This window comes from Hemicordylus capensis, chromosome 4 (assembly GCF_027244095.1).
Source record: "Hemicordylus capensis ecotype Gifberg chromosome 4, rHemCap1.1.pri, whole genome shotgun sequence".
In the NCBI taxonomy this organism is placed as follows: domain Eukaryota; kingdom Metazoa; phylum Chordata; class Lepidosauria; order Squamata; family Cordylidae; genus Hemicordylus; species Hemicordylus capensis.
Window position 1 is genome coordinate 51,473,099 of NC_069660.1, and position 16,022 is coordinate 51,489,120.

Consider the following 16,022-nt stretch of genomic DNA (forward strand, 5'->3'; position numbering starts at 1 on the left):
ACCATCTTTTCACTTGCTGTGTAGCCTTGTTTCCACAAGTTCAATCACCTCATTAAAAATGTTGTTATACTCCTGTCCAGAAAGAGCAGGACAGACCTTTTTTAAAAGCAAGGTGACCTTTATTTCGGATTATGGAAAGGAAAACAGTCAGGAACATAAGCAGCCACTCAGTTAAAATAAAAAGTCACAGTGGGTCTTGATAGGCTGTTCTGCACATTAAAAAAGTATGGAACAAAAATTAAAGATCCATCAAGGTTAAGGCTGCCATGCATTCAAGGTGCAGGATCAGGGACCAATATATGGCAACCATAACCGTGATCATTTTTAAATTTCAGTTCTGCTCATAGTGTTTTAGCATTCAGCCCCTAATGAATGCACACCCCTACACATTTTAGACTTCAGCTACTAAAGATCAAACAGTAGCTTGATCTACAAAAATTAGCAGGTGACAATGCTGATCTTCAAGCTGTGAAATGTTTCACCTACTAATTTCTACAGCTCAAATTGCTGTTAAAGGTCCCAAATAGTCCAGAGTGGCTGATAAAGGGAGGGCATCGGGATGTCTGTGGAAGATTTCCTGACAGGTGTGTTCTTGGTACATCCCCTTCCTAATTGCATGAGCAGCTGTACTGGTCCCTAGTCTCCTTAAGAACTGCCAGTAAAGTTTAATTGAAAAATACCTGTGGCAAACTAGACACAAGGTGGGAGATTTGTGACTGGCATCCCCAGTATCTTTTGTTTGTTTGTTTGTTTGTTTAACTTGAAAGCAGCTGGTGGGAGGCAAGTCAATTGACCATGGGGGGGGGGGAGACAGTTGTTAGTATCATAGCTTTCTTTCCTCTCCTCCACAGCTCATTGCAGCTGGGGCGGGGGGTGGTGGCAGTGGGGGTTGGAGACAGTGATTCAAAATAGGGGAAATGGTACAGGCTGTGGAGAAAGAGGGTTTAGAAAGTCTGCCTGACTTTGTACTGGGCACCAGCCCCACAGGCCAGATCCAAATCACCCTACCATTTAGGTAAGGAAAGTGAGATTGGGAGACAAGGGGCTGGCCAGGTAGGGCCCTAGCTGAGGGTTTATGGCTAATTCTTGACACCCCAGAGCCCATGTGAGGTATGCCAGGAGGAAGCAGCAGCAGCAAAAGGGACTCACCACAAACCTGCCAACATGGCCCTATTTTTCCATTCAGGTGAATGGAATGTTGACAGGTACGTCGCCATGGTGGTGCTTCCTTCTTCTGCATTCCATCCCCGGGAAAGCAACTTCCTTCAAGAACCTCCTGTGATGATTCTGTCAACAGGGCAACACTCTTACTCTTACTCATACCAGTTGCAGGGGAGCAACAGCAGGAGCGAGGGCATGGCCTTACCTCTTGTCTGTGGGCTTCTCGGAGGCATCTGGTGGGCCACTGTGTGAATCAAGATGCTGGACTCGATGGGCCTTGGGCCTCATCCTTCTTATGAGAGGGACCTCTACCTACTCGCTGCCTACTGATGAGTCCCCCTCCCCTTCAGGTAAGCTGGGGGACATGCTGAGGGAGGCAAGGCAGAATTACCATGGGGATAGGATAGAAGTGCCAATACTGGGCCCAGTGTAAGGCTTTGCTCTAGGGTCCTCTGCAACCCGGCGCTGCCCCTGTGAGGAGATCATCTCCCACATAATGTCTGGTTTGGCCTTTCATTTGTACCAGTTTTGTGCCTCACCTCCTTTTTTGTGTGCTTGTCAAATCTGATAACCATACTAATCATTCCCGCTCATCTTTAACATCAGACTATTACTTATTATTTTCCTACTGTGACTTTTCCAACCAGCAGCCAGCTTCCAGTAATAGTTTGTAGTAGTAGAGTACTGTACCACTGTACCCTAATGTACTTATGAAAACGTTATCAAAGTTGAAATTTTTATATTAAAAATATGTATAAAATATGTATAAAATATTATAAAAGTATAAAAATATGTATAAATAGATATTAAAATGTGTGTGTATATATATATCAGAAGTTAAGATGTCTACTGTATTCCACTCATCCATTGATAGTTATCTGGCTGACAGCATGACATTTACAAAGGAGGGCAAGGATTCTGTTTCTTTAATGGGTTTCCCTAACAGCAGCTCCTCCATGAAATGAACATAAGAATAGCCCTGCTGGATCAGGCCCAAGGCCTATCAGGTCCAGCATCCTGTTTCACACAATGGTCCACCAGATGCCTCTGGCAATGCCACAACATAAATAATGGATCATCGGATGGGATATGGATGGTGACTTCCTACATGAATATCAATAGCAGACCATGCAACAAAAAAATAAACTGAAATCCCTTTCATCTGCAAGATCCTGAAACTGATGCTGTACAGTATATAAAATTAAACTTGGCACACCACTATCATCCAGTCATAATTAACAATTCATCCCCAATTACCATTGTGTCACTTATGAATTTTCATACAGCCATAAAAACTAATTTGTGTGAAGAATGTTGTTCTTTATACAGGCATCAGGCGTCAGTTTAAACCTGATCTTTCATTGATTTCCTTTGGGTTCTGTTTCTCCCCACTTAACAGGATTTAATTGGCATCAAGCTTTGCTATATCTTCATAAATCATATTTTGACCTGTTGCCCATCATGAGTATCATGATCCCACCAGGTATCAATTGATTAGCTGCCTTTCGAAGTTGGGGAAGGACGGACTGTAGCTCAGTAGGAGAAGAGCATCTGTTTTGCACACAGAAGGTCCCAGGTTCAATCCTTGGCATCCTCAGATAGGGTTGGGGAAAACATCTGAAACCTGGACAGTTACTGCCAGTGAGCTACACGGACCAGTTTGTCTGATTCAGTATAAGGCAGCTTCCTATATAACCCACTTAAGATTTGTCTTTAGGTAGGAGCTCTTGTTTACAATCAATGCTGTTCAACTCACCCTTGAACCACAGCCAGTTCACATGACCTATCTGGCATGTTAAGAATGGGGGTTGATTGGATCATGGCAGTTTGGTGCATACTGAAGCTGTTGGGTGGTTGTTTCAGCTTGCAGCTAAACCCACATTAATTGTGGCAGTGAAAAAATTCCTGGAAATTGGGTGAGGCACACAGTTAAACAATCCCACTACCTTGCCCGGTCCATGAATGGGAATCCACAAGCTGCAGCTGGGCATCTGGAAGAGCAAGGCAGCAAGGAACTACAGGAGGACCTCAGAAAATGGAGTGAGCAACTTGCTCAAACTGAATACTTTTATTTCCTTTGGGCGTGACTACCCCTCCCAGCTTCCATGCCCCTCTACATCTGCTACAGAGTGAAGTTCCTTAAAGGAGCAGTCTGCAGCTTGGAGCCAAGCACGCCATAGTCTCTGTGCTACCTTCCTGCCTGATGCCCTCCCTATGTCAGTGATTAGGCACTGGGGAAAGAAAGGGTTGTGGCATGGCAGGGCTGATGGTAGTCTGGCTCAGGAGGTGCCATCTCTGGGGGGTCCAGGTTTGAGGCACTGATGGCTACTCCACTTGTGCTCAGTGTTGGGTTCTGTAGCCGGTAGCAGTGGCATGGACCTGGTCGACTGTTCTCCGTCTGAGTCAGTCCTGGCTATCTCTCAAGGTCAAGGCCACGACACCCACAAATAGACTTCCTCATATGCTAACCTCCTCATGGACCCACTTATTTATTTATTTATTTATTTATTTATTTTATTTGTATACCGCCCTTCCAAAATGGCTCAGGGTGGTTTACAATTAAAACAAACCACTAAAACAGTAAAGAACTAAAACAAATTAAAAACCATATAACAACAATTAACAATTTTAAAACATTTTAAAATAGCAATTAAACAATTACAGTGATTAAAAGCCCCAACATCGGGTTAGAATATTAAAACAGATTTTAAAACCCTGGAAAGCCAGGCCAAACAAATACGTTTTAAGGGCTCTCCTGAAGGCTAATAGAGAATTCAAATTGCGGATTTCCGCAGGGAGCGCATTCCACAGCCCTGGAGCAGCTATAGAGAAGGCCTGCCTCTGAGTCGCCACCAGACGAGCTGGTGGTAACTGGAGACGAACCTCCTCAGATGATCTTAATGTGTGGTGGGGATCATGCAGAAGAAGGCGCTCTCTAAGGTAACTCGGGCCTAAGCCATTCAGGGCTTTAAAGGTAATAACCAGCACTTTATTTTGCCCAGAAACAGATCGGCAGCCAGTACAATTGTTTCAAAGACCAATCTGGCTGCCGCATTTTGAAATAATTGAAGTTTCTGAACTACGTGCAAAAGCAGCCCCACGTAGAGTGCATTGCAATAGTCAAGCCGGGAGGTTACCAGCTGGTGCACCACTGTTTTGAGGTCATCCTCTTCAAGGAATGGGCGCAGCTCTCGAATCAGCCAAAGCTGATAGAAAGCACTCCTGGCCATGGCCTCCACCTGAGATACCAGGGTGAGGCCTGGGTCCAGGAGTACTCCCAAGCTGCACACCTGCTCCTTCTGGGGGAGTGTAACCACATCCAGCACAGGAAGATCTAACTGATTCTGGGCCCCCACAATGAGCACCTCCATCTTGCTTGGATTCAGCTTCAATTTGTTATCCCTCATCCAGCCCATTACTGCCTGTAGGCAGGCATTTAGAGAGTGAGTGCCATTTCCTGAAGAAGGAAGGGAGAAGGAGATTTGGGTGTCATCATCAGCATACTGATAACACCCAGCACCAAATCTCCTGATGACCTCACCCAGCAGTTTCATGTAGATATTAAAAAGCATTGGTGACAGAATGGAGCCCTGAGGGACTCCATATAACAGCTCCTGCTTTGAGGAGTGACTGTCATCAAGCTCCATCATCTGGGATCTACCCGAAAGATAGGAACGGAACCACTGCAGAGCAGTGCCCCCTATTCCCAACTCCCCCAGGCGCACCAGAAGGATACCATGGCCGATGGTATCAAATGCCACTGAGAGATCCAAGAGGACCAACAGAGTCACACTCCTTCTGTCAATTCCCCAGTGAAGGTCATCCATCAGGCCGACCAAGACTGTCTCAACCCCATAGCCCGTTCTAAAGCCAATTTGAAATGGGTCTAGATAATAAGTTTATTCCAAAACCGCCTGGAGCTGGTTAGCCACCACCCTCTCGATTACCCTGCCCAGCCAGGGGAGATTGGAGATTGGCCTATAACTATCCATCGCTGAGGGATCCAGGGAAGGCTTCTTAAGAAGAGGTCTAACTATTGCCTCCTTCACACAGGGGCACCCTACCCTCCCTCAGCGATGCATTTATGATATTAACTAGGCTATCTCCAGCAATCTCTCCGCTAGATTGAAGCAGCCAGGTTGGGCAAGGATCCAGAGAACAAGTGGTAGGCCGTACTGCTCCAAGCAGCTTGTCCACGTCATCAGGAGTCACAGATTGAAACTGATCCAACCTAACACTGCAAGAGGGATTGCTGGATACCTCCCTCACAGACCCTGCAGAAATAGTGGAGTCCAGGTCGGCCCGAATACAGGAGTCCAAGTCGGCCCGAATACAGACTCTCAGCCCCAACAAACATCCAGCAGTGGTGTGGCTGTTGATCAGCTGCCTTACTTAAGCTTTGTAATATGGCACTCCAACATGGATTGCACTACTGAGAGACCTTAAAGGCCAAGTTGAAGACAGGTCATCCTGGAGAGAATCTATCTGTGTGGTCGCTGAGTCAACGCTGACTTGACGGCACTTAATCAATCAATCACATAATTGTGGCCATCTATATATAGACTGGGTCACACATGCATGATTGTGCCTTGATATCTGCAGCATTGAGTTGAAACTTGCACATGTGAATGAGCCATTAAGACTGGATACCACAGATAGTACTTTCAAATTGCTTCCAAAGCAGTGCTTTTCAATGACATTATTAGTTTGCACATTCAGTTGCAAGTCATCATGTGATTTATTTATTTGTTGCTCAATTTTTATACCACCTTTCATAATGTATCTCAAGGTAGTTTACAAAAGTTAAAATACAATAACATTTAATAAAAACCACATTTAAATCTTTAAAATCGGTTAAACTGTAAAAACCCTAACACCCCCCCCCGCCAAACAATCACCATGAAAAAAGACAAACAGAAGCAAGAAAGATGGGGAAATGCCCTGGCAAGCGGTAAAAACCTGAACAAATAAAAAAGGTCTTTAGTTTTTTAAAAGCAGCCACAGACATCAAAGAATGGACATTCACTGGGAGAGCATTCCAAAGCCTGGGGGCAACAGCAGAGAAGGCCCTGTCCCGTGTGCCTGACAATTAGACTCTCTCAACGTTGGTACACGGAGCAAAGCCCCCCCACCCCATGACCTTGTTGGGTGGACAGAAATCCTTGGGAACAGGTGGGCTTTAAAGGTAATAAAAACCAGCACCTTGGATTGGTTCTGGAAACAAATTGGCAGCCAGTGCAGCTCTTTCAGAATAGGTGCAATATGCTCTGAGCGAACAGTTCCAGAGAGAACCCTGACAGCTGCATTCTGCATCAACTGAAGTGTGAATATCCAATGGCAGCCCCACATAGAGCGCATTGCAGTAATCCAGCTGCGACATGAGTAAGGCAGGATAACTGTGGCCAGATATGCCTTCTCGAAAAAGGGACACAGCTGGTGCACTACTCAAAGTTGTGCAAAGGCACCTCTGGCCACCACCTCCAACTGAGCATCCAACAGCAGAGCTGGGTCCAGCAACACGCACAAGCTGCACACTTGCTCTTTCAAGGAGAATACAACCCCATCCAGAGTTCATTGAATCACCCTATCCTGATTGGCTTTTTTACTGACCAGCAGCACCTCTGTCTTGTCTGGATTTAACTTCAGTTTGCTAGCCCCATCCAGCCCATCACCGCTTCCAACTCCCAGTTCAGTACATCCACTGCTTCCCTAGGATCTGATGTCAGAAAAGGGCAGAGCTGAGTGTCATCTGAATATTGATGACACTTCAGTCCAAACCTCCTGCTGACCTCTCCCAGCGGTTTCATGTAGATATTAAACAGCATGGGGGACAATACTGAGCTTTGCAGAACCTCAGAGGCCAAGGAGTTGAGCAAAAGTCCCTCAGCACAACCTTCTGGAACCTCCCCCCAAGAAAGGACTGGAACCACTCCAACTGGAACCCCCCCGATCCCCATATCCGAGAGGCGGTCCACAAGGATACTATGATCGATGATGCTGAATGACACTGAGAGATCCAACAGAACCAACAGGGATACACTTCCCCCATCTAGTTCCCAACATAGGTCATCTACCAGGACAACCAAGGCAGTTTCAGTCCCAAACCCAGGGTGAAAGCCGGATTGGAAAGGGTCTAGAGATAATCTGTATCATCCAAGACCCTGTGCAGCTGTACAGATACCACATGCAGTATCATCTTGCTTAAAAGGAGAAGATTTGAAACAAGCTTATCATTATTGAAATTGGTGGGATCAAGGGAAGGCTCTTTTAATAGTGGTGTTACCACAGCCTGCTTGAGGCTCGATGGCATCTTGCCCTCCCTTAGTGAAGCATGACTAATTGGCTCCAACCACCTACCTGTTCCTTCCCTGGCAGATTTTACTAACCATGAAAGGCAAAGATCCAGAGTGCATGCTGTTGCCTGAACATTGCCTAGGATCTTATCCACTTCCTTAGGCTCCACAAACTGAATCCATCACAATCTGACCAAGGCACGTCTCCTGGAACTGCCAAAATCCTAGAATCCAAATCAGCATGGATGTGAGCAACTTTATCTGCTATGTGACATGAAAACTGGTCTTTCGGGGGCTGCTGATCATTCTTCCCCCAACACCTGGGGGCCTGTGTGAAGCAGTGACTTTGCCACATGAAACAGCTCCACTGGTCTACACTGGCAGATGAAAAGGAGGTGGAGAAAAAACATTTCTTCACCACCCCCACCACCATGGAGTAGTCCCTAAAATGGGCTCTAGCTTGTGTTCAGTCAAATTTGTTATGGGTCTTCCTCCAGCACTGCTCTGGCCATTGTTTGAGCTGTTTCATTGCCCTAAGCTCCAAGGAGAATGAAGGAGCAGAACAAGCTCCACCAAGCCGGAGAGGGCGTTTAGGAGTGACCATGTCAATAGCCCAGGCTGTTTCCCCATTCCAGAGATTCACCAGGGCCTCAACAGAGTCACCAGTGCTGGACACTGGAAACTCCCCAAGGGCTGTTTGGAAACTGAGCAGACCCATAAGCCGTCAGAGGCAGACCATTCTAATTGGTCCGCCACCCCTACAGAGCTTGGATGAAGCATCAAAGTAAAGTTCACCAGATGATGAACTATCCATTACAAAGGAGTTATGTTACCACCACCACCACCACCCCGCCACCTTCAGATCATTCTATTCCTGGTTGGCAAAAACCAGGTTCAGCGTATGCCCCGTCACATGAGTAGGGCTCAATATTAGTTGAAATAGGCCCATGGTTGTCATGGTGGCCATGATGTCCTGAGCTACTCCTACTAGGGGGACCTCAGTGTGGACATTGAAGTCCCCCAAGACAATAAGCCTAGGGGAATGCAACACCACTTCTGAGACCACCCCTACCAACTCAGGCAGAGAGACTGAGGTGCCACAGGGTGGCGGTACACCAACAGAATCCCTATCCTATCTCACAGGCCCACCCTCAGGGAATTCTGATATTGAAATTCTGATATAGCTTAACTGAGGATCTGGAGAGGGGAATGGATTCCCAATAGATGACTGCAATTCCTCCTCCCCAACCCTCAAGGCAAGTTTGCTGAAGGATCATGGAACCTGGAGGATTCCATGAGGGGCAGAGCTGGGAGAGATTCACTCCACCAAGCTTGCCCAAACAGGTCTTAGTCACACACCCCAGGTCAGCATGCTCATCCACAATTAAATCATGGATGAGAGACATTTTTGCATTTACTGACCTGGCATTTAACAGCAGAACCCTAATCCTTGAAGGATTGTTTCCAGAACTCCCTCGAGTTGTAGGATTGAGAGAAGAGCCAGAAAGAGGACTAGGCCTCAGCTGCCTAGATTATTTCCCCCAGTAATAGCCTGCCCAACTCTTCCACCATATCCCCCTCTGCCCACCACCCAAGCAATAGCTGCCCCCAAACTGCCCCCAGTTCCCCACTCTCCTAGGCACATGCTAAACCCCACAGGGGTGGGCAGAGTTCAATTACTAGTACAAGGACTGTACAAATCAATACTAGAAGGACTGTACCAAAAGCAAAGTCCCCTCCACCCAAAGGCACTTTTACCCCTGGACTTTGGGGCCCAAGTCCAGGGCCTCCACACCCCCTGGGGCCCCCAAATCCTCTTTAGTCTGTCCTGGGTGGTGTGCTTTGTGCCCCCGAGAACCTATGCGTGAAAAATGGTGCTCAAGTTAGTTATTTAACATATTTGTAAACCACCTAAAGCTGGTGGGGGGGGGGTCCTCCAAAGGCCTTTAGGTCCAGGCTCCAAAATTACATGGGTGTACTTCTGCCTTCACTCCCTTAACCACTGGGAAGTGGGTTCCAGTACACACCACAATGTGTTGCTTGACAAACAGGTCTGCTTTGGGTGACACCTTGCTTTTACCATCCCCCTTGCAGATCCCAGGTGTTCCCCAGTGATTCTTTTCCTCTTCAGCTTCTGTGCCCTAGGCTACATGCTCTTGCCCTTCAGAGCACACCTTTGGCGAGGCATCTCCCTTAAGTAGTATTGCCTGCATGGGGAGGGGTAGGATGAGCTCACTGCAGCTTCCAGGTGGCAACAAACAAAATGTGATGAGTAATTAAGACTGTAATCCTATGCACCCTTCACTTTCCTGAGAGTTAGCTCCATTGAGCACAGTGGGGCTTAAAAGCTGGGTAAACACGGATAGGGTGGTGATGCCAATTACATTTTTCCATGTGAGAGCGCTTCAGTTTGTTGGGTGTAGTGCCCTTCTGGCTCATACAAAAAGCAAAGATGTATGTGATTTGATTGAGCCACACTACTGCTGTATCCTCCCACCCCATCCCCGGCCATTGTAATTTCAGTCACAGTCCTTGAAGTTTAGGGTTTGGAGCAGACAACTAACAGCTGCAGCTTCAACTGCAGCTGCTCACCAGTGCCAACAATAACTTAAGGGCAGCAAGTAATTTTGTGTGGGGTGGAGGGTAGGGAGGACTTGTCCATCTGTTTTCCCCTGTGCAGCCTATACTTGCACATGATCTCAAAAGAGACAGGCAAAGGTGAAAGGGTAAAATACAGGGAGGCAGGGCACATGAGAGTGAATGGTAGCGAGGAGCAGAAGAGGATACAGAAGATACAGGAAGAATCCTGAGTCATGGGATGGAGCTGAAGGTATGGCAGCTAGCAGGTTCTGATAGTGCAAGGAAACTGAAGGAAACAGAGTAGTGTCTGCTGGTATGGCAGGAGGCAGAGAAGGCCAAAGGCAAGCCAGGGTCCATGAAAAGGATTTGCTATATATGTTACGTGCACTGTAACATAGAGAAATAAAAGTAATTAAATAAAGATGGCTCCCTGTCCCCAAAGGGCTCACAATCTAAAAAGAAACATAAGATAGACACCAGCAACAGCCACTGGAGGGATGCTGTGCTGGGGTTGGAGAGGGCCACTTGCTCTCCCCCTGTTCAATAAAGAAAACCAGCACTTTAAAAAGGTGCCTCTTTGCTCAGTTAGCACGGGCGTCCTGGTAGATCAGCCATATTTAGATGGAGGCTTCTTTCTTGTTGGTCCTTAACATGGATTTCTTTTGGCTGAACTGTGTGGAGGATATCAAAAGGACCTGATGCAGCCAATCTGTTGCACCACAAGGTGAGCTTCTTCTCAGATGGGATCAGAGGTCGGCATAGCTGGGCCACTGCCAAGGGTCCTCAATGGCCCACTGACAATTTCCAAGCCCATCTCGTGTGTGCCCATAGTCTTTGTGCACAGGTGGAGGAGGAGCAGCTCCCTCAGCCAAGAGAGTCATTCCATTGTTGTCTCTTCTCTCCCATTTAATCTGCCATCACAAGCCTGAGGGGGGTGCAGGAAGGGGGGGGGCTCCTGGACAGCAGTTTAGAGTGCCCCTTGAAACCTGAAGCCATGTTTCAATGTAACTGATCTAATTTTAATGCTAGCCAGAAGAAGTGTGTGCATGTCGCTTTATCCGAGCAACAGTTGTGGTTTGAATGTCGGAAATCCATGATGTCCCTGCAGTAGAAGTGCTTCCTTGAGGGGGCAAATGTATTCATCCTTTGCAGCAAATAATACTTTTTCCATTCCAAAAATGGGGTTTGGAATGGAAAAAGCAAAAGCAACCATGTTTGATGTGGTTCTAAGTGTCTCTTAGTTCCTTAATTAATAATTTCCTGAAATCCCACCCATCATTTCCCTTTTCTCTCGCTGGGTGGTTCCTCTTTAATCTGCAACCCTATGCACCCTTTCCTAGGAGTGAGCTCCACTGAACATAGTGGGACTTACTTCCACGTAAACATACATGTGTGCTGTTGGGGCCACAATTTACTCCTTTAAATTAAAAAAAAAAACACCAAGAGTTAAATTGTTGCTCTTGTGCTCTTTTAATTATTGGAGGGGAAGAATTAGTTATATAGCACAAGACTGTAGTAGTGATAAAACAATCGTTTGTTTAAGCAATCCTCTAACACTCAGGGGGATGTAGCTATAACTGAGAGGATAGGTTCAAAGAACCCGGGCCCCCAGCTCCGGAGGGCCCCCCAGGTCCACCCCTCCCTATTTTCTTCATTATCTCCCTCACTCTGAGGGCCTGCTGCCAGGGAGAGGGGTGAACACAACCCCCTTCCCCTAGCTATGCCCCTGCTAACACTAAACCAGTTCTCTAGGGCAGGCCTCCTACAGATGTTGGTCTAGCCTACAACTCCCATCATTGCCAACTGTTGGCCACTGAGACTGGGAATGCTCGGAGCTGAAGTCCAAAAACAGCTGGAGGGCTGAAGTTGAGTAGTCCTGCTCTAGATAATCACTAAAAATGCCTATAACTTTAATTTCTTTACATAATTGGATGAAGATATAATAGCCTGTTCTGAGGGTATCATACCACCCAAATTTCAGACAGATATAAGTGGGATTTCTCTTCTTTGAAACCTTTTTGTTTTTGGAGGGAATGGAATGTTGTTAAATTTTCATGCATTGTAGGCCCTTCTGAGGCCATGACCCCCCACCCCCACATTTCAGGGAAATCGCTGCAGTGATTTCCATGCAGTCACACTTCAAACTTAACGGTTTTGAAGCCTGACTTCTTGCCATTTAAATTCCCATGATCTGAGCCGCTGGGATGGGAAGAGTGTGTTTTAAAAGCTTCCAAATCACAGAATTGGTCCCAGTCAATGCATATCTCTGTTTCTTTCCCCCAAATGTGTGGTTTTCCTCTCCCCTCCCCGCTTCTTAGGAGGAAGTCCCATTTACAGTAGGGAAGCTTATATCTGAATAAACATGAATGGGAGTGGGCTTTTAGTTTTAAAAATAAAAATAAAGAGTGAGCAGAAAAGGTTGTGATATATCTGGTCTGTGTTAAAACAAATTAATAACTTCCAAGGACAATGACCAGAAGTAAAGTGACACAGTAGTAAAGGTGCACTCAGATGTGGAAGGGGTGTGTGCTTTTGGGAGCCAGACTTCTGATATGTCACCAACTAAATGGAAAGACACTCCTCTTCAAGTAGTGTTGTGGTCTGTCTACACCAGGAGTAGGCACCTCTGGCTGTCCAGGTGGCTTTACAGACAGGGCTGTTACCCCTAATCTCCTCCGGAAGAGAGTGTGTGCATTCACACACCAGCCAAACTTACCCAAAGTCAATTCAAGATCCTTGGAAGCACTCCACACACAAATCGGGCTCTGTCTTCCAAATTCTAGCTTATCTCAGTGTATTTCTGGGTTTTTAAAATGTTGGTTTTAAGTGACCTTTTCTAAAAACGCTGGAGCAAATAGGGAGAAGCACTGATGTAGAATCATTAATGTGATAAGAGGGAAACTTTCTTTAGGAAGGCAGATATAGGCTTTAGAAATATCTCTCCCCTGCCCCCCCATTGGCTAGAAAGAAAACACTAAGGCATGCGATGTGAACCTGCACCCCCCCCCAAAACCCACCCAAGAGCTGAGGAGAGGGGCTGCTTCCATCAATGCTGTGAGTGTAATTCGAAGTGGCTTCGCTCAACATTCACCCCGCAGCACGAAGCCATGCATGGAAAACTCACAGGAGGTTTTCCAAATGGTGATTTACTCCTCCTTCATTGGAGGAGTTCAGACAAGCAGGGTATTTACCGCACCTTCAATACCATGCTGTTCATACAGCCAGCGACATTATTCTGCTTTTTCCTTGATGACTGACCTTTGATGCACAGTATGCGCCCTTAAAAAGTTGCACTTTTTAATTGCATGGGATACTTAACATTTTTGCTGACCTGTATGGAGAGACCCATGCAATAAAGTGTGAGGTTGAGGTGTGGCTCCCTGTCTGGGAGTGACCTGGGGGAGTGTCGGCTGTGCCTGCCACCCCTCTCAATTCCACTCCTGGGAACATTTACTTCCAGCCACCTGAAATCTACTTCTGTTCCAGAGCTGCATCTAACACCGATATAATTTTTTGTTTTAATTTCTGGTGTTCTAGCACTCTTGCAGCAGTGCACAAAAACAACATGAAGGTCTAGCGTGCTGCTGAACCAGTTTAGTTGAACTGACCAGCTGGTCCAATCCATTTGACCGAACTGGTTTGGCGGTTCAGTGGCTAATACTTGTAAAGGGGTGAGGGTCCTGGCTCCTAAAGGGTTGCGAGATAGGTAGTTAAAGGCTTCTCATATGCCTGGCGCACCTACCGGTGCTGCCACCCATCCACCACCCACCCCAGGCACAGCCCATAGCCGAAGTGCACGCAATCCTCCCTCCTTTACCAAGCCACCTGCATAGTGGCAGTTCAGTTCCATCCTCCACAGATGTCACACAGTGTTAATAACCCAACCGTGGATACCCAGAACCATGAATGCTGGAGCCACATATAGTGAGGTCCACCTGTATACATATTTCAAGTTTTTCTTGCACAAGTACACAAGGACACTGGTACACCAGTACACTGGTACACCACCACAAGAGAGCAATGTCCAGCTCTGGTTCCTTTAATCAGGAAGTAAGAATAGTTCTTGGTAGGGATGTGCACAAACTGTAGTTCTAATCACAGCTCGAGCACTTTTTGGGCAGGGGGACTGGGAAATTTTTTTAAAAGGAGGGTAGGTCCTTACCCATACTGCCTCATGCAGCTTCCCGCTGGGGCGATAATCATTCCAATAACCCCCACACACACACAGAGCACCAGCATGCACATGGTGTCCACGTATGCACGGTCACCACATGCATGGTCAGCAACACCATGCTGACCATGTAAAAGACACCTGCGCATGCGCAGATGTCATGTGCTTGCTGAGTCCACTCAGGAGTATTGGGATGGGTGCCACCCTGGCAGGAAGCTGCATGGGGTTGCAGAGAACAGGCAAGGACCTGCTCTCCTTTTTCTTAAATTTTCTTGTCAACCTTTTCAAAAAGTGCTCGAACCACGATTGGAATCACTGTTTGTGCACATCCCTTGTTCGTGGGCGTGGGGGTGGGGAGAGCAGGAAAGGAGGGCGGGAAGTCAATTTCCTTTTCCTTTTTGCAGTTTGGATTTTTAATTTTTTTTCCCCTCCATGCTGATCTTGTGCAAATAAACGAGGGCACCATTACACCAGAACATCAGAGCACCATGCAGTTGCTGTTGTGCAAGAGCACCGGAGAAATAAATATTTCAAAAGACAGAAAATGACAGTGGGTGTTCGGGCATGCCTGCCAGACACACACACCCTGCCACACACACACATGCCTTCTCTTCACCACTTGGGCACAGGTGAATAAGCCAATTGGAATAAGGGGGTGTGGCACTCTAGCCTCCCCTAAAACTCTATTGGTTAGACATGGCTGGACTGGATAAGTGAATGAACCAACATCAGAAAAACTATACTGATATGTAGTAAAAGGCAGCAAAGTGAATGGCCCAGATTTACTCCAACCTGTGCTTATATATGTGTATTTGTGCATATATGTGCTCTATATACTTCCGTCCTAATTCATCCTAGGTTATGCCACTTCCTCGTTCAGTACAGCTCCCAGTCTAGGAAACCTCCAGCTGTTGTTGAACTACAAGCCCTATCATCTCCAGCCACAATAAACTGTAAGTTTTCCACTTGTGTTTTCAAATCCGAATAAAAGTGGTTTGAAAAGAACTTCCTCAGTAGCATAACTCTCACGCAAGAACACAGGATAAGGAAAACATCCTCACCATTACATCACGTGTAACAATGGATGTTCCTCCTGATGGAATAAGCCACCATCTGGAATGGCCCCTAGTCACAGCCTGTTCCAACACACTCAGGATTAAACAGTAGGTCTTTGCAGGCAGATGGCTTCCAGCAGCACCCCTGTTTTTAGACATTCATCACAGCACTGGGCTGGCTTGCTGGCAGGAGATTTCCACTTCTCTGAGATACCGAGGGAATAATCACTGTCTGATGTGGCTCTATCTAGTGCAGCATATTGTTGCAGCTCAGAGAGCTACACACAACAGCAACACAAAACCCTCAACAAAAACAGACTGCTACCTCTTTAAAATGTGGCAGGCACTGTGTGCGGTGCAGTGTACTGGAGCATGTGATAGCTTGAAAGGCAGTTAGAAGCTGCAGGAGGAGAGCCGACTTAGGGATGAGCTGTCTGCCTGCATCAGAGTTAAGATTCACTGCAGTGAACCAAATGCTCTTTACAATTAAGGGAGCAAAAGTTCTGGGTCTCGAAGGAGCTGGGCAGGTCTCTCCTCCAGTATGCTGAGAGGCACAGGGGTCTAACTGAGCCATCCGAGAGCAGAATGGTACCTGCGCTCCCCCAGCCTGGCTGCCCTGGGTGTGAAGTCTTCGCTTGGAGAAGAAAGCAGTGACACTGGACCCTGCACAGGACAAAGTGAGTCACATTGTATGGAGCTGTTTCTGCAGGGGTGGCTGTTTGTTTATTTAAGTAATGGAATTCAATCGAGTGGCAGGGAAGT

General features: G+C 46.8%; 1 protein-coding gene across 3 annotated transcripts in view; it reads left to right on the forward strand.

Moving 5' to 3' along the window:
- Positions 1–1,404: 1,404 nt before the first annotated feature.
- Positions 1,405–16,022, forward strand: part of ADORA1 (adenosine A1 receptor) — a 120,763-nt gene continuing 106,145 nt past the window's right edge. Inside the window, exon 1 of one of the 3 annotated variants that reach the window (XM_053243373.1) lies at positions 1,405–1,511. In XM_053243373.1, the coding sequence (XP_053099348.1) occupies positions 1,457–1,511 (55 nt within the window). In that variant the 5' untranslated portion in view covers positions 1,405–1,456. Of the gene's footprint in view, positions 1,512–10,688; positions 10,759–15,430; positions 15,938–16,022 lie in introns of those variants that run through there. The other 2 variants (XM_053243375.1, XM_053243374.1) reach the window with 2 other exon arrangements.